We start from the raw sequence: 25030 nt of genomic DNA, 5'->3' as shown, positions 1-25030 counted from the left end.
CCCTCACACCTCATCCAGTCAACTCTGACTTTTATCCTCCAAGTCATACCATGGATAACATTGTACTACTATATATTTTTCTCATTTTTTACTTTTTATATCCCTCTCTAGAACATAAGTTCTTGCATAGCTAAAACCATGTCCAATATATTTCATCTCTATACATTTAGCAGAGTATAAGAGCTCAGTACTGGAGAAGTATATTAGTAAAGCTGTCTAGAAAGTGCCCTGCAAAGAACTGGTTTTATAGGAGGGTAACCATAGGTAGAGGGAAAATTTGCCTGGGCAAATTTGGGGTAGAATAAGCACTTGTCAGTTAGGAATCTGTGATGAGAATGATGGAGGCAGGTGAGAACGTTATGTGGGAATTAGTGTAATAAGATAAGAAAGGTAAAACAATCACAATTAATAGAGAATTCTCAGCTTGAATATGGTTGGATAAGCAATAAGGACCAATTGTAGTTGTTATTTGAGGAAGTTGTGTAATAAAAGCTGTTATATTTTTGCATACTTACTCATTTTTTTCCTTAAGATTTTCTTCTTGAGAACTAAACAGTTCCATGTGTTTTTTATTATGGGATCCTTAAAGTATGCTGTACTTTTGAAATACTCGTAAACTAGAAAGCATACTGTTGATTACTAAGGAATGAAAGTATGCAATAAAATAAAAAATGACAAAAATATTTTTGGAACAAGGGAAGAGAGAAGGTTATACTTGTACAAGATATAAATATTCCAAAATGTTTGTTTTCTTCCTATCAGATATAATTCCACAATTCCATAGGTTTTATAATTACACAATAAATTAACGTAAGTTGCCTTTATTAGAAAGTTGATATTTTCTAAACAAAAATATTTATTAATTTAATGTTTTAATCATTCAACTGGCATTGAATGATCAGCTATTTATATAAATTTCCATGTTTATGATTATGTGATTTATCTTGTAATTAAGGTTTTTTCTCATTAAAATGTAATATACACTCCTGATAGTTATTTTAGAAAGTACATAAGTATAAGTGGGAGGCAAAAATAATGATTATATTACCCAAGGCCATTATTATATAATTTTTGTCTTATTATATTCAATTATTTTTCTTCTGTAACTTTCCTTTGCAGTGTTGAAATTCTAATATATGCCTTATATATTTCTTTTTTGTAGAGCCTATATTTTTGCTTGGCATTGTATCATAAACCTTTCCTATGTGATTTTCCTAAACCTAATTGTTATTGCCTGAGTGAGATTCCATTTTTTGGCATTTCTCTGATATTGGATATTTAACTTGTTCCTTATATTTCTGTCGTGATGATACAACAGTTCAGGTTATTTCCTTAACAATTCCTAAGCTGAGGGAATAAATGTCATTCCTTTTGCAACATGATTTTCTAATTAATTTTTTGGTCAGACTGAATATTCGAGTAGGTTTTTGTTAAGGGGATCCTGAATGCTGTCTTTTGGGCTCTTGCATAGGGAAAGGAAGCGTGTATTGTAGGCCATGGGGTTCAGAGCCAGGGAGGTCTAGGTCAGAATCCTGGCTCCATCACTCCGTGGTTGTAGGACACTGGCAAATTACAGATCCTCTCTGAGTTGCAATTTAATAAAATATACTATTAGAGTTTTTATGAAGATTAGGTGGAAACAATTTGAATTACTTGTTATAGTGCCTGGAACTAATGCTTTATTAAAGGCTAGTTATTACTGTTTATGCTGTTATTAATGTTGTTGGAATTTTTTGCTATCACTATGGAAATTAACCTGGATTCGTTAAAGTTTTCTATGTGGGATTACAAACACAATAATTAAAACAGCAAATGCCTCCACTATCTCTAACATGCATTGTTACCAGGATTCTTCCTATATCTGCCATCAACCCTGGGGGCTTTACCTATGAGAACTATGGCTATTTCCTAGAATTCAATACACCACCTCCAGGTGTTCTTTATCTACTTCCTGAGCAGTTAATTCTGATAATTGCAAAACCAGCCTAGAAAGACGTTATTGTTATTACCAAAAATTGACAATGGCAACCACACTGATTAATTTATAAAAGCAGCACATACAGAGTGTTAGGAGAGACCAATGCCAAGTTTTAGGCGATTGCAGGAGTTTCATTTCTTTTTTTAAAAAATATTTTTTTATTGATTTTTAGAGAGAGAGTGAGAAACAGAAACATCAATGAGAGAGGGACATCTTCATTGGGTGCCTCCTGCACCCACCCTTACTGGGGATTAAGTAGGCAACCTGGGCATGTGCCCTGACCTGGAATCGAACCAGTGACCTCTTGGTTCCTGAGTTGACACTCAACCCCTGAGCCACACCAGCTGGGCAGAAGTTACATTTTTGAATCAAGAGACAGATAATAGGGAAAGAAAAATGGCCGTTCTATTACTTTTAGAGACACTCAAATACAATACTGCTTTATACTTTTTAAGCTGCATCTACCAAGATTTTAATTAGTAGAAAATAACCTCGAATTCTAGGTAAAGTTTGAGCTTTAATTGCAGTAACTTTGTCTTCTTTTTCTGTATTGTAATTTAGGATAAACTTTTAAGTTTTAACTTTAGAAAATTCTTCAAGGATTTTATTTGAGTAGGAGTCATATATTTTCTTTAATAGAGAGATAAAATCAACCCAAATAGAGCCTTATTTAGATAATTCATACCCAAGGGAAAACATGATCTGGCATCATCTTTGCTAATTATATGGCAAGCAGTTATATCCAGTAAAACCCAGCAATTATTTAGTATAATTTTTTATCATCTGAGTTTATGAATTGTATTTATGGAAGGAATTCCAAATAGAAAATGAAACATTCCTTAAAAAATGAATAGTTATTTAGGTGCTAGTTCACTGGGAAGCATTCCATCTTAGGGTATTTCTGTAATGTTTTATGGGTATTGAGTCAAAGTTTTATTATAAGCATCATTCTTATGTTTAATTTATAATAAAAAGCATGTGTAATTATAATATAAAATTTTAAATGCTTCATAGATGAAATTTCAATGTAATGCTAGGAGAAGTCATCATCTGAGCAAAAATAGTGAAACCCTTGGTAATGTTATGAATCTGGGTGTCTGGACATGTCCTGATGCATTCATCATGTACCATCTGCTCCAATAATTCTTGCCATCAGCTGCCATAGCTTGTCAGTGGGTACTGTAGATTCCTACCTATATATCTACCTTTATTCATTCTAGGATGGATTTTTCTGCATGGCTGTGACATGAAACATACTAGCAAACTACAAGTCCTATATTTTAATAGGACATTTAAAAGCTATAGGAAAATTAGGACCCAGTTAAGTCTGCATTACTTTGATTGTTTTCTTCTCCATGCTTTCCACCTGATGTGATAAGAACTGAGAAAAGCGAACCACCCTATTCCCACTAGATCTTTTTAAATGTGGTGACCCATCTGTTGCCATATGCCAGGCATCTGCTTTTATCATCCTCATTTGTGATCCTTCAGAGATAGAAGTGATAAATTAACATGGAATTTATGCTAATTTTTACTGCTACGGCAAACCATTTAATCTGGCAGCAGTGATTTTCAGATGTAAGGAAATGCAAGAGAATAAGAATAGAAGCAACAATGTATTCCCAGCTACATTTTTTGAATAGGTGTACAACTTTTAGATAATTGTAGTATCTCCATAACTCCATTTTTAAACTTTTCATTTAATTTATTGGGGTGACACTGGTTAATAAAATGATGTAAGTTTCATGTGTACCATTCTATAATACATCACCTGTATATTGTCTTCTTCCATCACCATTTCTCCTCCCTATATCCACTCTTTTATCTCCCTCCAGCCTTTCCCTCAAGTTTTTCCTCTTTGCTTCATCCCTTCACCTTTGTCACCTAGCCCCACAACCTCCCTCCCCTCTGAAAGCTGTCCGTCTGTTCTCTGTATCAATGAGTCTATTTCTATTTTGTTTGTTATTTTGTTCATTAAATTCCAGATGAGTGAAATCTTACGGTATCTGTCTTTCTCTAACTGGCTTATTTTCACTTAGCATAATACTCTCCAGGTCCATCAATGCTGTAAGATTTCCTTCTTTTTTTATGAGTAATCCATTGTGTAAATGTACCACTGCTTTTCTGTCCTCTTATCTACTGATGGTTACTTGGGTATAGCTCCATTTCTTTAACAGCAAAATGTGAGGAGTGATTCTTGATTGTAAAATATGTTGAGATTACATCAAAGTACATTAAATCAAAGTGGTATCATATCGAGTGGGCAAAAATAGGTTTACAGTTGTGAGTACATGAGTTTATTACTTATTAAGTATTGTTTATTTTCCTTATGAGCAACTGTAAATCTACTTTTGCCCCTAGAGTTGTTAATGAATACTTACATAGGCCAGTGCCTGTTTAATCCAAGTTGTAGAATTGTATCTTTTTATTTTTTTTAACATTTTTTTTATTGATTTCAGATAGGAAGGGAGAGGGAGAGAGAGAGATAGAAACATCAATGATAAGAATCTTTGATCAGCTGTCTCCCGTACACCCTCTACTGGAAATCCAGCCCACAACCCAGGCATGTGCCATTGACCGGAATCGAACCTCAAACCCTTCAGTCCACAGGTCAACACTCTATCCAAACCAGCTAGGGCTAGAATTGTATTTTTTTTAAAAGATGATTCATTTTTAACTAATCCTAAATTGTCAACAGAAAGTTGATAGAATATCAACTTATACCACATTGATCATACCACAATATAGATTAAAAAATTGATGTAGAGAAAAAATTAAGTAATATTAAAACCTAAGAAGCTAATTAGGGGAAGAATTGCATGGTATTTCTGGTTTTAAATATCCAAACCCATACTTTTTTTCTAGGGTACCAATCTGTTTGGGATACCATTTTCCTACACTGTTTTTATTTTGGACTTCATAAGAATACTAGAGGCCTGATGCACAAAATTCGTGCAAGGGTCTCGGCCCTCACAGCTGCAGCTTCGTCTGGAAGGTCGTCTGGACAGTCAATCTGCTATTTGGTCTAATTAGCATATTAGCTCTTTTATTATATAGGATAGCAAAGAAATGCCCAAACATACTGAGTCAAAAAGAAAAACAAACAAAAACAAAACAATATATACTATAGTATATATATATATATTGTTTTATTTGATTTTACGAAAAGCACTTAGGTAAACTATTTCTATATGATTATAATAAATTATATTATGATAGAAAACAATATTAAATTATGATTAGAGTGGCATAATCAATGTATGAGCAAGAATCTGTTAAGATCATCTGACTGTCTTATATCTTTGTAATTTTCACAATGGAAAAAAAAACAACCAGTGCCTGTGTGGTAGTTTCTCTTGACAGGCTCAAACAGAAAATAAAATTTAGTTTTTTGACTAGGCATAGAGCTAATTGTGATACCTAAGGTATAAAAGCAACTGCAAATATTTAGGGTTTTACATAATGATAATTAGGTAATTCTTATTATTGGTACAAAAATATTTTCCTAACGAGTATAAGCTGAGAAAGTGATCTAATTACTATAATAATCATACTGCAATTCCACATAGCACCTTTCATTCAAGACCATCTATTACTAATTGTTATAATTATAAATAATCATCACACGCTATGGATGTAGCTGCATCTCTCTGAAGTAGCATCGGGATATTATTTTAATGGTAGTTAAGTATATTAAAGATGGCAAAAGCTGTTCAGAAACTTGCTCATGAAGTGAATTAGGAGTACCTAGAAGTATTTCTTAGAAATATGTATCCTGTTTCTTAGCATGGCGTACCAGATCTTTTTTTTTTTTCTCCTAAAGGGAAATCTGGGATTCTCTAATCATCCATCATTTTAAGAAACTTTTACTACATTATCTTCATTAAACTGCTATTAGAATACAGCTTACAAAGGAACGTTTGTTTTAAGAACATTTTTAAATGGACTCAACTAAAACAAAGTGTGTTTAGCAATTAGGTGAGGAACAATTAATGTGATTGCATTTGAAAGGCAAGAAACAAACTTCTTTTGTGTCCATTAAAAACACAAAACAGGAAAAATACACAGACCTTCAGAGAAACTTAAGTATGTCCCTAAATTGGGAGAACAAGTCAAAACCCAAGAGGAAGAACATATTTGTCATGAGAATTTTAAGAACAATGAGATGGGGTTTATGGGCAGGAAATGGGAGATCAGAATAAGAATTTGGAGTCAAGACCTCTGCCTTTCTATGTCAGATACTTGAAAAGCACTTCACCCCATCTTTGCTTCTGATGGAAAATAGCCTTGCTTCCCATATACAGATGGACTCTGAATTCTCAGCAGATTCTCCCCAAGACTGAATCTACCACTTTGGATTCTGGAGAATGAAATAGCTTACTCACAGTTTAGCAAAATTATTCTTGGAAGAGGTAGCATCTGCTCCAGAAAGCAATGGCCTCATGTCAATCTAAGCTGCAGTCCTTGTCTATCTTCCTTAGACAGTCAAGTTATTTTTTTCTTTAACATCATTTGTTGTTGCAATTAGTAAATGTTTGCCCAAACAGGTCTGAGATCCTAATGAAACCCCCTTACGCTCTTTTAGGTCAACTCCAAGTCAGTAACCCAGGTCACAGCAGTGAGGTTGTACTCTGATAAAGAGCTTCTGTTTAAGACAATGCGGTGAGCTGTTCTATGGGATGGACCATCGCATCATTGCTGAGTGATCCTTGCTCAACACTTCAGACATGGCATGCCTCCAGATTACCTTCCCACATTCTAGACCAGGGGTGGGCAAACTTTTTGACTCGAGGGCCACAATGGGTTCTTAAACTGGACCGCAGGGCCGGAACAAAAGCATGGATGGAGTGTTTGTGTGAACTAATATAAATTCAAAGTAAACATCATTACATAAAAGGGTAAGGTCTTTTTTTTTTTTTAGTTTTATTCATTTCAAACGGGCCGGATCCGGCCCGCGGGCCGTAGTTTGCCCACGGCTGTTCTAGACCCTCAGTCTCTCAGGCTGGCTTGCCACTTCCTGAGCATGAAATGAATTTTTACTGTATGTATGTATGTATGTATTGAACTTTTACCTCTTTAGGCCTTCACTTATTTTCCTCATTGCAGCTTCAAATAATTAGGTCTTTCTTTGCATAGGCCACCCCTACCCACCTCTCTCTATCCAGATCCATTTTTCAAAATTATTCAACTGCCATATATTCTTTTCCCAAAGAACATTAACCCATACTTATCCTCTGCTACATTACCACGTACATATGTACCTGTTTTTTCCTCTCTCATCCATTTCTTCACTCAACATGTTTACTGATTTGCCATGTACTAGTAATCCTAGTTAGGAACTAAGATTGATGACCTGGCTAATGTGGCCCAGTGGTTGAATATCAGCCCATGAAGCAGGAGGTCACAGTTTGATTCCAAGTCAGGTCACAATCCCTAGTAGGGGGTGTGCAGGAGGCAGCCAATTACTGATTCCCTCTCATCATTGATGTTTCGATCCCTCTCTCCCTCTCCCTTCCTCTCTCTGAAATGAATACAAACATATTAAAACACACACACACACACACACACAAAAACAACAACAGGAAAGAAACTAGAATTGATGGATAGGATAGACCCACTGCATTAGAGGAGTTAATTCATGCTTAACACTTTTTTGTCAGTTGTCTTTATATTCAGTTGTTACCTATGTGCTTGTTTCTCCCATATCTTTAAAATTTCTCTATCTTGAAAATTCCCTTGTTCACATGTAAACTCTTTCTAATGTAGTCATCTCTCAGAATCAAACTCTAAGATCATTTTAACGATGCTCCATTAGACACATAGATAAATCTCATTTTTTTGTGCAAATTGTAGGCTGATCATACACTGTTAATGTGCTATACCCAGGAATCAAGACATTTTAGGGCTGGAAGGAATTTTAAAGATGATCTCCAGTATTCTCATCTAACAGACAGAAAAACAGAGGCTCGGGAAGATTAGGTTGATAACTTGTTACAAGTCACTGGTTGTTAGTAATGGAACCAAGACCAGAACCAAAATGTTATTTTCCTTGCTAGTCTCACTAAACTACATCATCATTTGGTAGTTGGGTCACGGCATCATTGGAATAAATAAATAACAAATCAGCTATCACCTCTGTTTTAAATTTCTTTGATTATCATTTCTCCTGGAAATTGATCAATATATAGATATAAACATGAAAAAATACATCGCATTTAAAGGAGAGCAAATTCTCACATATCCAGGTAAAATCATCTACATTAATTAGAGTAAAATTTTAGGAGCATACTAAATTGGAAAAAAATGAATGTAATAGTTTAGGCAAGGTTATTTTAATGTCTATAATACATTTTATTTAAAATAAATCAAACAATAATTTTTAAATGATATCATGCAAAGGAATAGTTTAAACACTTTCATTTCTAAAAGACTAAGGAGAGTAGCACATAAATTTAGTCCTTGACAATCTTCTAGTGCCAGAGATATCATTAAGTTATTTGTGGAAAATAAAATGTGGACAGCTCAGTAAGATTATGAACACTGAGTTATCCCAATTCTTGGTATGTGCTCAATCACAGATAATCAGAGAGATAAATCCACTGGAAATAACAAATCCATTCCTTCCTCATAGAATTCACCTTGGTTCACACTGAGAAGACAGTTTATTCTTATTTGAAATATTAAATTTAGGGTATTAAATGTTCTCTTATTGCAATACGGGTAAAATAAAGAAGATAAGTGATTAAAGATAAAAAAAAAAAGTTAGAACTAGGGACAGATACTTAATAGAAACTTTTGTTGCAACACTTTTAAGTTTCTTTACATCACCTGCGTTATCTGTACTGCTCTGGGCCCAAATGCCTTTGTGCCAGATCTAACAGATTTCTGTCTGTGGCTACCTTTTTCAAAACAACAACAACAAAATAACAGTCAAAAACATGACTCATACAAGTAACTCACATATAGGCTAAATATTTAATTCTTTAGTGAGGTGAACCATCAGGATGGAAAAGATGGATAAAGGAAGGAATAGAGGAGCAGAGAACAAATAGCCCATTGGAAAGATATGCTGAGTAAATAAATTCACCAGGAAGCACCTTTTTTTTTATACCTGCAAGTCTGGGAACCCACAGCAACAGAATATCTAAATCCAGCGTGCCTGTTTTTGTAAAAATTTTTATCGGAACACAGGCATGCCCAATCATTTACCAAGACTGCTATCTACCAGTCATCCAAGGCACTTGCCCAGGGGCCTTGCAGAGACCTCAAAGAATAGTTTGGGGGTAAAAGACATCTTAAATGATTTTCAACCTGAATTTAGGGTTTTTTCTTCGGAAGGCAAAATTAAAAGGGTTTAAGTGTTATTTGAGTAGATTTAATTATTTGATTAAAGCACTCTCAGATGTGTCTGAAAACAAGGAATAGCTATAGTTTGGAGTAAGATTACAACATAATTTTAAGTAACCTCCTTTTTTCCCTTCTCTCTCTCTCTCTCTCTCTCTCTCTCTCTCTCTCTCTCTCTTTAAGCTAGGACAAAGCACTGAAACTTTCAGGTTAGATACTACGGAATCTCTATCTGAGCAGATAACAGAAAATAATAACTTTTTACATCTCTCCACAAGAGCAAACTAAATTCTTCTAAGCCAATTTTTCATTCCAACAGAAGACAAAGAAAAGAAAAATAGTTCTAGCTTTGCATTAATACATTTATTGACAAGCTTCTTTGAAAACTTCTCCTAATAAGTCCATCTAAACTGAGCAAATTTTACCAATGTTTTTATATATTTTATTACTTTCAGAATTATTATTTGTAGATATTAGGATTCAAGGCAAACACAGATTTTATGTTTGTTTGTTTTGTATATTCAGTTTTTTACATCAAGTCAAGTTCTGTCCTTCACTATGTTCTTTCACATTCTGAACAATTTGCCTGGCCGGCATGGCTCAGTGGTTGAGCATTGACCTATGAACCAGGAGGTCATGGTTCAATTTGCGGTCAGGGGGGATGTGCAGGAGACAGCTGATCAATGAGTCTCTCCCATCATCAATGTTGCTATTTCTCTTCCTCTCTGAAATCAATAAAAATATTTTTGAAAATAAACAATTTTCATTAAGAATAAAAAACTTGCCGAACCGGTTTGGCTCAGTGGATAGAGCATTGGCCTGCGGACTGAAGGGTCCCAGGTTCGATTCTGGTCAAGGGCATGTACCTTGGTTGCGGGCACATCCCCACTGGGGGGCGTGCAGGAGGCAGCTGATCGATCTCTCTCATCGATGTTTCTAACTCTATCCCTCTCCCTTCTTCTCTGTAAAAAATCAATAAAATATATTAAAAAAAAGAATAAAAAACTCTCCTTTTTGATATATAAAACCATATTTTTGTTACAGTTCTTTGCCATGATTATTCCCAGTGTAGTCTCAACTGCAAGACTAAGCTACCATTTTTTAATCAAATTTACTAATCTTTCAGAGAGAAACTGTAGAATAATCACAGTCTGTCATATACATGTTAGCATTTTAGCAGTCCAGCAAAGCTTATATACTACATTATAAGACCTCCACAGCCAAAAACATATTTTTCACACCTTTGTAGATGGCAAAATTAATATGTTTATTAAAATGATCCAAAGATATAGTCACTTTATTACTATAAAATAAAAGCAAAGATATCAGCCCTAGTCAGTTTGGCTCAGTGGCTAGAGCCTCACCCCAAGCACTGAAGGTCCCTAGTTCAGTTCCAATCAAGGGCATGTACCTCAGTTGCAGGCTTGATCTCAGTCCCTGGACGGGTCTGGGAGGCAACCAATCGATGTGTCTCTCTCACATTGATGTTTCTCTCTCTGTTTCTCTCCTTTCCCTTCCATGCTCTTTAAAAACCAATGGGAAAATATCCTCAGGTGAGGATTAACAACAACAACAAAAAAAACAAAAATATCAATAACAATTGGTGACCAGTGTTTCAATAGTCTGTCCTCCTTAGAAATTATACACATACTCATATGTTTTTGTTTATTAACTTGATATTACTCTAAGTTCTAAATTAATAAATATCTTGCAAATTACGTTTAACCTGGTACAGTACAGAAAATTATTACAGTTGAATTAAAAAGACTAAGAAAGAATTATAATTACATATATTTTAGAATACATAATTGCATATTTTCTTAATCTTACATAATATATGGAAGTCACATTAGCTTATCAGTAACCCAGTATAATAAATTTAGGAAGTTAAAATTAACTAGTCTCCTTACTAGATAATAAATCCAAATCTCAAAAAATTAAATTATGTTTGTTCCCCATATTGAAGAAATCAAGAAAAAGACACTTAGCTATTTATAACCTAAAATTATGAAAACAATTCATCTCTAAAGATTCACTTTGATTCTTCTACAAAAATGCTTCTGAGTTAGTATTGTCTGTAAGGAAGTTTTATTGTTGTTTTTCCTTTAAAAGGTCAGTGCATTCAGTGTATTAGAGTTCTTTTTTTTTTCTTGCTTAAAATTCTGGTAATATTAAATTTTGCAAGTAGTTGTTAGCCTCTGTAACTAGATTTTTTTTCGTAAGAGACTGTCTAATTTAATTCATTAATGTACTCTAGATGTAGAAAAATATTTCATTTTCTAATCATGAGCAGTAAAAGGTTTTTTCTATTAAATGCTCCACCATCAACAGGACTTGAAACTTCAATTCTACCACCTCAGGCACAGACACTAGAAAACACAGAACACACATGCTCAAAGGGTTGTTCTCCTACTCCGTGGAAATAGAATATTTTCTACACGGATTTGAGCGCACCAATAGACAAACAATATAGACCAACTAGCATATTTGTTGTCGGTCAAGAATCTGAAACAACAGCAGCTAAACAAACCAGAACAAAAAGAACCAGACCAGAAGAAAACTGAGTGTCAGAAAAGGTCAAGTTCTATTTCTGTTGATGAGTCACTCCAGACGTCTTTGTGGGCAACTCTGTTTAACCAGTCCTAGCAGGTAAGCAAAGTATAATATTCAAAAAGATGAAAACATGACTCTCTTACAAACCCAGAGGGAGCACATGTCGCAGATTTACTCAGCTCATTTAATGAGAGAACCAGCAGGATGGTGTGGACATGAGAAACGTCCAAACATGTAGAGAATTTTATATTAGAGTTTACATGAGCAAAAAATAATGACAATAATTGCTGGGAAGCAAGATCTCAAATGCTCCAGGGAATGACAGTTTTGAAATTAACAAGGAAGATTACTTTCTCCAAACAAGGTGGGGATTAGATTACTGGATAGTGAACAAGATTACGTGCTCTCTTGAGGGTGGTTATGCTTATTTCAAAGGTGTGGTTAACCTAGATGCACTCAAAAAAATGTACAGGTCTTGCTTAAGGCCAAGATAAACCTTCTGCTAAAGAAGTTATATGCCTAGGGCATGACTGTCAATCATGACCTTCCCAGTTAGGAGTTTGTGATCAGATCACCCTGTGAGATTACTTTCTGGTGATTTGGCTGGTTCAAAAAAGAATTAGAGGAAAGGTTGATATATTTTCTGAAAAAGACATATGAAATCATTTTGTTAAGTTAGAGTTTCTCTGAGCAAATGTTTAATGTCCAGCAGGATAGTAAAACCATAACCTTTGAGATTATTTGTTAGCTAGACAAAAGTCATTTTCATGTCATCCGGACACAAATCTATAAGCCAAGTTCTAACTTGATAAATCTGGGCCAAATTAATAGTAAATAGCAGGTCACATAAGGGTAATCCCATAGATAATTAAAATAATGCTTTGCTGGGCCTCTAAGGCCCTCAAAGAGATATTCCAATTATTTACATATCTTCAAGGCCATTGATTCTCTCTTTGGTTGTGTCCAGTCTACTGAAATATTCATTTACATTACAGTGTTTTTTACTTAGAGCATTTCCTTTTGAGTCTTTGGATTTCCATCTTCCTGCTTTTTTTTTTTATCCACCTGTTCTTGCATATTGCCCACGCAAGAACATATTTTTATTAGATCCCTTAGCATATTAGCATAACTATTTTAAATTTTCAGTCTAATAATTCCAAAATCTGTGCCATATCTGAGTCAATTATTTCTCTTTTGGGTATTAAACCACCTTTTTTTAGGAAGAAGAAAGGTTAGCCCGTGGGAGATGCAGATGGCCCCTCAATGAACATGTTTTTGTCTTCATCAATAAATATTTACCTATTTGTTCTGTGTTTTACTTTTTTTCAAACTATAAGACAATGTATCAGTAGAGTAGCATTCTATCAATAGAGTGGTCCATTAGCCGTTACCCAAAATTATCCACAAGTAAAAAGATCCCAGGCACTTGCTACTCAAAGTGTGGTCCATTTACCAAAAGCACTGGTGTATTCCTTATTCATGCTGCATAACATTCTAAACCTTGGCAAGGTAAACAGCAAACGTTATCTCACAGCTTCTGTGAGTAAGAGTTTGGGCACAGATTCACTAAGTGCCTCCAGCTCAGAGTTTCTTAGCATGAAGTCTGCAATCACCCTGTCTGTTTGGGCTGCAGTCACCTTAAGGCTGGATTCAGGGAGGACCTGCTTCCAAACTCACTCGCACAACCTGTAGCAGTTGGCAGCCTAGCTTCTGGCTTAGCTGTTGTCCAGTGATAGTAGTTCCTTATCATGTAAATCTCACAAGAGAACAGCCCACAGCCTGGCAGATGGCTCTCATTAGAGCAAGTAATATGCCCAGACAGAAACCACAGTCTTTTTGTTACCTTTTCTCAGGAGTGACATCCCATCATTTCACCATATTCTGTTCCTCAGAAACAAGCTGATAGGCCAGTTCACAAACAAGGGCAGGGAACTCTGCAAAGATGTAGATACACTGGGGAAGTGGGGGATCTTGGCAGATATCTTAGAGGTTGCTATCTCTTACTGGCATCAGCTGGGAACTTGTTAGAAATGCAGGATGACCAAACAGTGAAGAGGATCTGAATTTGAACAAGATTTCACAGTGATCTGTATGCGTATTAAAGGTTGAGAAGAGCTGTTCTAGAGCGCAAGGCCCATGCACCTTATCCTGTTGCGCAGAATATTTCCTCACCTAATTTTACTCAGTTAATATTACTTTCTAATGAGTGCAAAGATAAGTCTTCCTTGCAGTGCAGTAGTCCCCTACTCAACACATCGGAAAAAACTATGGCTGCAGATAGCAGATTAGAGATAGAATTAAGAAAATGAGGAAGAAAAGGGGGGCATAAGGACTGACAAACAGATCTAATCTGGAAATCAATCACTAAAAGAAAAAAAAAATACTGAAAGAGACGATTAGATATTTGGGTGGGAAGGATGTCTGGAATCATATAAAAAAGGGACTCTGGTGCTGTTTCCTCAGCACCCTTAAGTGCAGTGCTGAGTAACTATGCATTAGAAATATTCTGTTTATACTTGATTCTGCATGGTTCTGTTTACCTAGAGAAGTGTGTAGCATATTTTATTAGAAATATATCCAGCAAAAATTATAATATCAAAGCACAAATGCTTGACTTTCAGATCTATTATTCCTTTACCAAGTACATTTTATATCTCAGTGATGCTTAAAAAATAATCGATATTCAATACTTGAAATCTTTCCATAAAAATATACTAATAACTTTTACCTGGCCAGTGTTGCTCAGTGGTTGAGCATCGACCTATGCACCAAAGAGGTTACCAGTTCGATTTCCCATCAGGGCACGTGCCCAGGTTGTAGGCTCTATCCCCAGTAAGGGGTGCGCAGGAGGCAGCCAATCGATGTTGATGTTTCTCTCTCATTGATGCTTCTATCTCTCCTTCTCCCTTCCTTTCTCTCTAAAATCAATAAAAACATATTTTTTAAAAAACACTCATAACTTTGGTGTAAACATTTTACATTTTCCTCAAATTCTAGTTATTGGAAAAGATAAATTACATTGGCCTTTTAATCCTTTATAGCAGCGGTTCTCAACCTGGGGGTCGAGACCCCTTTGGGGGTCGAACGACCCTTTCACAGGGTCACTCGCCTAAGACCATTGGAAAACACATATATAATTACATATTGTATTTGTGATTAATCACTATGCTTTAATTATGTTCATTTTTTAACAATGAAAATACATCCTGTACATCAGATATTTACACAACGATTCATAACAGTAGCAAAATTACAGTTATGAAGTAGCAACAAAAATAATTTTATGGTTGGGGGTCACCACAACATGAGGAACTGTATTAAAGGGTTGCGGCATTAGGAAGGTTGAGAACCACTGCTTTATAGGAAAATAAATGCCCTAAGGGAGAAATGAAAGCCTCTGATCTACTTATCAAAAAATGTAGTAGGTTAGGTTAAGCCTTTATTCTGCACCTTCAGTCGGATACTAGAGCCAACTCCTACTGGCCTGTGTGACCTGTTCGTTAAATTTTCAGTTTTATGAACTAGTTTTTAGTCACAGTCACTCTTACACCTTAAAGTGTGTATTGATATAAACCTACAAATGAATAAGTTATATGAAAAGTAAGGTAATAAGTACTCAAAACACATTACTTGGTAATTATTTTCTACATTTTACTATTAGTTATTTTCTGAGGTTATTTAAAACATTTATTATTTCTATTGGGTGAAATACTATCTAATGCTGAACTACTGAGAATCTCTTACCAACCCTATGCCTAGTTATATCACATTGGTAGATTGAAACTGACCATGGTAGGAGTATTGACAGCACAGAAACTGGAAGACACTATAAATCAGAACTTGACCTTTATTTTGTGGCCATAAAACAGTGATGGGGAAAATGTGAATACTGCAGATTAAACTGAAAAGGGGGCCGAGTCTTTAGCTATCACATATCAACAGCACACGCAGAAAGGGAACTATTCTTCACATATTCAAGACCCATTATCCAATTTAGCAAAGTTGCTCACACCACCGACCAACCAGCAAGGTGCAGACATAACGAGTGCCGAGGCACATATAACAGGTTTCAGTTTAGCACATATAATTTGTACTGGTGTGAAAAATAGTTTAACAGTAGATCACGTATGAGATTTAATGACAGAATTATTGAGAAAAGAGCTCGTGGATTAGGAGCAATTCTATTTGTTGAATTGTGGTTGAACTGCAACCACAGGTTCAGTTTAGCAAAAATGAACAAACGCATTCTCTGAGACTCAATTAGTTACATGAAATTCACAAGAAAAGGCACTACATATTTTAGTGTCCTTTGTAAAGTGTGTGCTACACATCTTTTATGCTGGTACAATTCAATTTCTATTACATGTGTGCGTGTGTGTGTGTGCGTGTGTGTGTGTGTGTGTGTGTGTGTGTGTAATTTTCCAGGGAGCCAGTTGTTAAGCATCTACCAGCTCATCCTCCCTTCCCTCCCACTGTAAGCACAGCTACTACATAACACAGAGGAGCACTTTACATATCCCAGTGTTCCATGTAAAAATACCATTTTAAGTTCTAAATTAGAAAAATGCACATGGTACAAATGTGGGGAGTCAGTCTTTCTGTTACATCATTCCAAAGAATTTCAACCCAGGTGATTACACTCTGCATGTATGTATTGAAAGCACTCAGGAAGCCAATGTCACTACATTAGGATATGGGAAAGGAATTGACTTCACAGGCATCTAAGATTCTGTTGGACCTAAAACTTGAGGGAACAAGGCTGAAAACTCCTATCCAACCAGCAGAAACCGTCCAGATCTCAGGAGCAGGCCTGGTGGCTGGAATTTATGTTTAAGACTCGGGAGGGTCACATGTGCCCCTTTCACATAAACCAGATGCAGCTTTTGAATTTATCAAAACAACATCCATCAGTCACCTGTGCTGCTGATAGTGTTTTTATGTATGTAATTCCGTCTTTGGGGAAATAACTCTTCTATAAGGTCTTGGGAAAAGAGTGAACTGTTTTAGTTATTGTTCAGTTCCCCAAATAACATAAATGGAGGGAGACAAAGACTGATATAAAAATGGAATCCTCTGTTGCCCAATTAGAAACAAATTGTGTTGTCAGTTTTTAACTGACTGAAAAAACGGAGGAAAAACTCTGGTGGAACCACACGGACTTGTGGATGGCTCATCCCCTGAAGCATTCATTCCAAAGCAAAGGCTGTGGGTGGGAACGCACAGTCTTCTAGACTGCACGGACAACAGCATCCTTGAGGATCCTCTGCGAAAAGAGTTAGCGGAGTGCTTCACACATAAAGCTATTCATAAAATGCTGGACATGTGAAGGGTGGGCAGGCAGAAAAATCTCCTGTGATCCTCAAATGGAGGATGTGGTGAATTTGGAGAGGGAGCAAATTTGGACACAAGAAGGTTATGCAAAGTGAACATGCAGATAAACTGGGATGAACTGCTGGAAAAACAATATTCCAAGCATATTTGAAACAGCTCTTTCCTTTAGTGCATACAGATGCTTTTGATTATGTTTGTATATTTAGAAATAAATATGGCTAGAAAAGAGCTTTCCCCAACTGCACATCTGAAAACAATGTTGATTGGTTTCCTCTGATTTAAAACCAGGATTAGAGCATCATGTTAAAAAGCAAATCTAATCTGGCTTCCTTTCTGCTTGTTCATTATTATGGACCTGCTTGAAAAGTAGTCTTTCTCCCTTCTAATTCAGATGACAGCCTGCTGGACGTTTGGGATTTAAGTCATGGATACCGTGGCTTTTACAGTAGGAATGCTGATTAATCCATTCTCATAAATAAAAGGGGAGAAACAGTGAGAGAGAGCTTTGAGAGAGATATGAGAACATGGTGCTAACCCAGCCTGTAGTCTGACAAGATAGAGTAATGCCCTTATCTGGAAGACACAATTCTGCAGTTCAAGTGCACACTGCAGTCAATACACAGGCATGTTAAAGAGGATATGCATGTTTATCTTGGAGCAGAACACAATATGATTTTTATTTCAACCCAAATGGTAAGAGCTAAAATTTCTATCACTGCATTCACATAGAGCTTACACTTCTGGCTTTAGCCATGAGTTTTTACCAGCTAAGTCTTTTGCTGGAGATACTGAGCAGCAAAAGCGGTGTACCTTGTCTCCTCTATAATTTGCGGAATTTTCTCATAGCAGAAACAATTTAGTGAGCAAATGGCCACAGGAAAGGCAAAGAATCGGAGACAACATCAGGGCGGAGGGAGATACTGAGATGATCTATCCTACAGAATCTTCTTATCAAATAACATCTTAATACCAAAAGCAGACACAAGCGACAGCTGGGTCCCTCAGCCGAATTAAATCTTCTTTACTGGGCAGAAATCAGTCTTTGTTCACAGACTGTTTTACCACATCCACCGAGTCCAGTGGCTCACTGCAGCTCAGACAACACCCAGGATGTGGTTTTCAGGCCTATGTGCCAGGCCACTTTGCCCAAAGGTCACATAGGTCAACAGAGGCAGTGGCAGGTTCCTCATTTACCACCACAAAAGAAGTTGGCTAGTTTGTCAACTCCCTCATTCATTGAAAATGTGACCGCATTCTCTCTTTCTGGGATTCCATTGAGCCAATTCATAACCTTTGGATTCTTTCAGTATTAACATGAGAGTCTGAAAGAAAACATAGATCTGGAAAAGTTTATCATTAAGAATATTTGCTCTTTCAAGATCCTTCATTTCAAGTTCTGCCACAGACCCAATTCACCTCCTGTTTGAAAGTGATATGAAATGTCAGCATTCATTCCATCTAAAGTGCAGCAACTAAGGGCCAGAGTGGGAGAGAGGGAGCAGGGAGAGAGGAAGGGGCAGCCACTTGGAGGGATCAATTCGCGCAAACCTTTTTTTGGTCAATGTCCTATGTGTGTGTTTGCTCCCTCTGTGTAACTCATTGCATCAAGTGTTTGCAGAACACCTGTGCTGTGCTCGTGCCCATTACTGCCTCCGAACAAACACAGTAATGTTTGGAGTGTGATTCACACCTTGAAATCCACTTCCTTTCGGAGATACTAGCTCATAATCTGCACACTGAAGATAGGAATAACCCTGCACCAGTTTCTCGGTGTCCCAATCCTGTGAATGGAGAGGCGTGGGATTGCACGCTGGCAGCGTCTCAATACTCAAGTGCTCTTTCCAGAAGCTGCCTCTGACTGTGACATGATTTACATAAATAAAAAAAATGTATTTTCTTCTAGAAGCAAACATGTCACTGGCCCACAGCAGAACCTGAGGGAGGGGTGCTCCTGACAGATGGTCCAATCTGGCAAAATCATTCAGCCCTTGAATGAACACTAATCGAGCACCTACTATGTGCCAAGACTCTTGTACGTCCTGAGCACAGAGCAGTGAAGAGGACACTAAGTCCTGTGCATTCTGTGGTGCTTCCATGCCAATGGGAGAGACAGAAAACAAGTAGACAAATAAGAAGCAGAATTATTTCAACGAGTGATAAATATTATGAAGGGAGCAGAAAGCCCAGAAATGTGGTGTGGGGGTTGTATATCATGTCCCCTCTCCAAAGTAGGGACACAGATTCAGATCATAAGGAGGGCCTCCCACCTCCCGCCATTCTCAGAGTAAGGTTACGGGACCTTAGAAGACCTCAGGTGAAAGAACTGCATGGTCTCCTGCCAACATAGCCTCTCTCTCTCTCTCTCTCTCTCTCTCTCTCTCTCTCTCTCTCTCTACTCTCTTCTTAATCGATGGTCAGACTTCATAAGGACTGAGATGAATAATAGTGAGAAAAGGTGGGGCAGCTACTGGAGACTGCAGTGACACTGTGATTTAGTTCTGCGGCGGATTGCTCATACTTCCAAGGGTCATCAGCAGTAGCATAGCCACACCTTGGTTCCAGGAGAAAGCAGTGAGTGTGAAGCAAGCTGCCTGCAGCTCCAGGAAATGGATGGGCAGCGTGTGAACCGGCTGGCCCAGGGCTCCCACAGTGGGAAGCTGTTTACTCTCTCACCAAGGACAGAGAGTGAGACACAGTCGATCTGTGATCATGATCAGCCAGATCAACGCGTTCTAACTGACCCGCTTTCGTCAGTTTTTTTTCCCCAACTGTGGTTCAATGGCCTGTGAATGTTTGCTTTCAGAAGAAAAGAATTTTTTTATTTAAATAAATCATGTCACGGTCAAAGGAAGCTTTTGTTGCTTCAGAGTCTACTCCCCTCTTATTCATATTGTGCAATGAATTTTTTTTTAAATTGTATTTGATGCAGCCACTGTATGGCTCAGGCAAAATTTGCTAAAATATTATCTTAAGTGTGTTTTAACCCTTGAGTGACACAGTTTTCTGGGAATGTGTATTATTATGTTTTGAGATCCCCAAATTACGACTATTTGTAAAAGAAAAAAAATCAATCATTGCTTACGACACGCCTAAAAGAGATGGAAGAAATAGGAGACATGGCTTCTTTCTTAAAGGCACTTTAAATTTAGTCAAGAAACAGCTCAAAGACACAATCATAGGTAGCAATGTATGACCGTAGAAAATTAAGCTAAACTGTGAGATATAAACTAATAGGACTGCAGAGGAGGCTGGAATTAGCAAGTAGGGTTGATGGAAGAGGTGGGAACTGGAGGATGGAGTGGATTTAGGGAGGAAGACAGTCAAAGTATTTCAAGTGAGGGGAATAGCAGGGACACACCCAGAGCTGAGCCTAGGCTGGGAGACTTGCCTGGGACAGGGTAGGAATGTGAACAGATGCAGCTGTGCTCATTTGGGAAATGGTCTCATTTACAGTGTATTGCACCAGCATTTATACTGCACCAGCAATGGGCACAGCGGGTTTTATCAGCTACAGTTGCCTGACTGGAGACATTTGCAAGACTTTGGCTCATCATGACTTTCTATGCTCCTCAGTGGACTAAGGCAAATGGTTGCTGATTTGTAAATATTTGTTGTATTACAGTATCTTGATGGCTCATGGGGTGTATGGGTGAATTGGAACATAAAAACTGCCAGAAAATCTCCTTCCCCAACAGGTCACTGCAAGGTCATTGAGATGACTCCACAAATAGAAAAGCTAATATATGATGATATAATGATTCCTTAATTTCTACACATTTCCCCTCTTAGACCTACTAAGTTTACATCCTTCTGTTTGTGAACACCTCAGTGAAATGATTTCACTGGTTACCTTCCACAGAATTCGTTCTCAGTGCTCTCTTGGAAAAGATAAGGTCACCCAATCACTTTATTGAATATCCTATCAAAATGAAGGCTTTTTAAATTGTACTTTGTGCTTTTTATATTTATACATCTATATTTTATCCTGTAACCTTAGATCTTTGAAGTCCCTGGTAGAAATTCCATCTCTCCTAATGTTTGTTCACCACATTCACTAAATGCAAAGTTTGCCTTCAGTTATGGATTAACTCCTAACCAGGAAATAGTTTTTACAAAAATGAATGCGTAGATTTGAAGACAATAGGCTCCTTTCTCCCTTATGGCTTGAGTCACTTGTGACTGAGTGCCTTTGAAAATTCTAGAAACCTATAAATTTGAATTAGCCATGGATGTTAAAGAGAATTAGCAAAGCTCAGACTCTTGGGTTAAAAGATTCCAACTGAAAAAAACAAAAACAAAAAACAGGAATCCATTTCAAACCATAAAGAATGTGACTAGGACCCCTGGTGGCCAAACGTGTCCCTGCCTCCCAGTCCAGGCACTGGAGTCTATAGGAGCCCCATCTCTCCAGCTCCAAGAACAAAGGGAATGATGAGAGTTCGTGCAGCCCCCCTTTTCCCACCTTCCCCAGAACCACCACACACCTGATGTTAGCAAGTGTTCCGCTGAAGTGTAAGACCCACAAAAGAATTACGTTTTGTGGCTTTAAAGACAGATTTCTCCAAGGTAGCTTAGATCTATCAGAAGAAATGCACACCGAGAAGGCACTTAGGGGAGTTTTAGAACCTTCTCAGAATTCCATGTCCCAATTTTGATCGGGGCTGCCCCTGACATATTTGAAGCAAATCAATCTACAGAAACTATCTGTACACTGCATCTTGTAAAGTATATCAGCCTAGTATAATGGTACCCTTTTGGATTCCAGGAATATTACAGCAATTTGGTTCCTCTTAGAAATAAGGCATTATTGAATAGTATATATGTTCATAAATCATAAAGAGAACAGACCTCTTCTGTACTCTCAAAGCTTTTCTGTTTCTCCATCTGTAAAATGGGGATAAAAATAATAAACCTGTGGTATAGAATTACTGTAACGAGTGTTGAGCTTCTATAATGATGCCTGGCATGTTATCACTCAAAAAGATAGACGCTGCAACAAGGATTATGATAATTCCTAATTTCTACACATCTCTCCTCTCTGCACCTCTTAGCATCCACCCACATATTCTCAAGTAAACTTGGATAAACTATTAATTGGGCCAAAGAGAGCATACGTGTTTTAGCTGGAACCTGATATTCAGTATGAAATTTCCAGGCATCTTGGTCAGGGTCAGGGATGCAGTGGGAGTTTCATTGTCTCTTTTGGAGCCTGATGCGTCCGGTGGGAAGTGAGCTCCTTGATTATGACTCCTGCCATGGGTCAGCCGTTTTCAAAAGCATCCTGAGATCGAGTGAATTTAGTCTACGGATTTAAAATCACGGGCTGAAGAAGAGAGAATCCAAATGAATGTTGGGTCTTGCACGAACGTAGACTCACTGGAAGGTCTTTCCTCTCTCCCTCTTCTCTGCAGGTTAATCTCAGAGCCACGGACGCCAGGCTCATGCGTCAGCTGCTTGTGATCAACGAGAGCATTGAGTCCATCAAGTGGATGATCGAAGAGAAAGCCACCATCACCAGCCGAGGCAGCAGTCTCAGTGGCAGCCTGTGCAGCTTACTGGAGAGTCAGAGCACCTCCCTCCACGGCAGCTACAATAGCCTACACGATGGCAGCGACGGGCTGGATGGCATCTCCGTGGGGAGCTATCTGGACACCTTGGCAGATGATGTGCCAGGCCATCACACCCCGTCAGACTTGGACCAGTTCAGTGACAGCTCCGTCACGGAGGACTCCCAAGCACTGCGCAAGCATCCCAAATTGGATTCTGAATACTACTGCTTTGGCTGATGACCCAGGTTTTTTGCATGGGATTAGTGTGCAATTAACTTGTATTTATCTCTCTTCTCTGCTGCTATATTTTTGGTGTGATTTTTTTTTACATGATAACCTTTAAAAAAAAGAAGCATATTTTGAAACTGCTTGATGATATTTCTGTTGCTCCTAATATTTCTAATCTGGATTCATCTATTTTTCTCTTTTACATCTCTATTTTTATTTATTACAATGATTTTTTTTCCTCGCCCTTCTTTTCCAGTGGCACAAAGAAAGAAGGGGGAAAGAATAAGCAATAATTATGTTTTTGCTTTTGTTTTCAGAGCAAGGGGTCAGGGATGACATCAAAAACTTTGCTAAATTTTGCAATAAACCAAAGTCTGATAACAGCTAATTTTGTTGCTTGCATTCCTAAATGATTCAAAGTGTCATTGTCTAGAAGATACTGAGGTTTATTACTGTTTATAGAGTACACTGAACAAAATGTCTGGGACCAAGTTAGGCATTATTTCCAGTCCACAACTTCCTAGCATAAAAATCAACAAAACTGTTAGTCACATATTTTTATGGCAATCATTTGGAAGACTCAACGATATGAAATCTATTCAGTTCAACTTTGTATTCATAGTGTAGATCAGCACTTTCTCATCAGTGATTCCTTTATTTTTTTTATTTTTATTTTTTTTTAATCCTCACCCAAAGATATTTTCCCATTGATTTTTAGAGAGAGTGGAAGAGAGAGGGAAAGACAGAGAGAAACATCAATGTGAGAGAAACACATCGATTGGTTGCCTCCTGCATGAACCCTGACCAGGGCCCAGGCCAGGGAGGAGCCTGCAACGGAGGTACGTGCCCTTGACCAGAATCAACCTGGGACCCTTTGGTCCGCAGGCTGACGCTCTATCTACTGAGCTAAACTGGCTAGGGCTTCTCATCAGTGATGCTAACTGAAACGGTAGACTATGTTGTGTGGTAATATTTGATTCTCCCAAATTTCAAAGATAATTGAGATGAGATATGACGGTGATTAGAGGTTAAGCCTCAGGGGTGAGGAACATCTGGCCTGCAGGCCATATAAAGCCCATGAAATCATTTGGTCTGGCCCTGCTAAGGCATTAGGGGTGAGTTAATTAAATGTTTAACCAAATATAACAGCTAATTTTTAAGTTGATAACTTTGTATGTCCTTCGAATGATTTTATAAATACCCAAATGGCCTTTGGCTGAAAAATGGTTCCCCACCCCTGGGTTAGGGGGTCCTAAATTTAATTGTATTTTGAGATTTTCTTAACATTCACTTATATGCATTTTGCAATTGCAATCAGATATATAAAAACTTAGATAATACATATGAATGGATGGATAGATATATTACATGCAAAGCAGAATCACTATTCACTTATATGATATCATTTCATCCTGCGGTGGATAAATAATCTCTCAATTTTGATGTGATTTTATTAATCCTCCACATTTCCTTTACCTTAATGATTCCTAGTGAGTTAATCTGTTGAGATGTCAAACTGTATTTTGTAATGATACATGTTTCTGCACAAAATATTTTACAATATGAATCAAAAAGTATTCCTATTTAAACTAAAAAATGTCCATATTCAAGACATGGTTTCCCCAAAATGTCCTTTGTTACTGTGTACCTATAACACACTTGTCAAATGTATTGTTTGTTTCCAGGACATATATTATTCAATTTACGATTAAAATCTATAGGGTCTATATTCTACACTGGTCCTTTTTCATAAACTTCTTGATATAATGTTCATCACAACAATTTCATAATGTGGGATTGTCTCCCTTCTATGTTTGAGAAACTAAGATATACAGAAGGTAGGTAAATGGGTCAAATCACCCAGTCAGTGTCAGAACTGGGATTTGAATTTGGGTATGTCTTATTCCTAACAATAACACTCAGTAGACTCTTCTGTATCTATTGAACTTAAATAATAAAGTACCAATGAGAAAGCAAATATAAGCCGATGACAAGAAGAAAACAGTAACGAACCATTTCCCTTCCAATCACTGGGACCTGCATTTTC

The 25030-nt window shown here is 37.3% G+C and overlaps 1 protein-coding gene across 1 annotated transcript in view; it reads left to right on the top strand.

Moving 5' to 3' along the window:
* Nucleotides 1–24712, top strand: part of LURAP1L (leucine rich adaptor protein 1 like) — a 45527-nt gene extending 20815 nt beyond the window's left edge. Inside the window, exon 2 of the mRNA XM_006090697.3 lies at nt 22618–24712. Coding sequence (XP_006090759.1) covers nt 22618–22992 — 375 coding nt within the window. The 3' untranslated portion in view covers nt 22993–24712. The remainder of the gene's footprint in view (nt 1–22617) is intronic.
* Nucleotides 24713–25030: the final 318 nt, after the last annotated feature.

The sequence above is a fragment of the Myotis lucifugus genome, unplaced genomic scaffold (genome assembly GCF_000147115.1).
Source record: "Myotis lucifugus unplaced genomic scaffold, Myoluc2.0 scaffold_79, whole genome shotgun sequence".
Taxonomy (NCBI): domain Eukaryota; kingdom Metazoa; phylum Chordata; class Mammalia; order Chiroptera; family Vespertilionidae; genus Myotis; species Myotis lucifugus.
The sequence above is the reverse complement of the archived record's forward strand: the minus strand, read 5'-3'. Positions and strand labels throughout refer to the sequence as shown.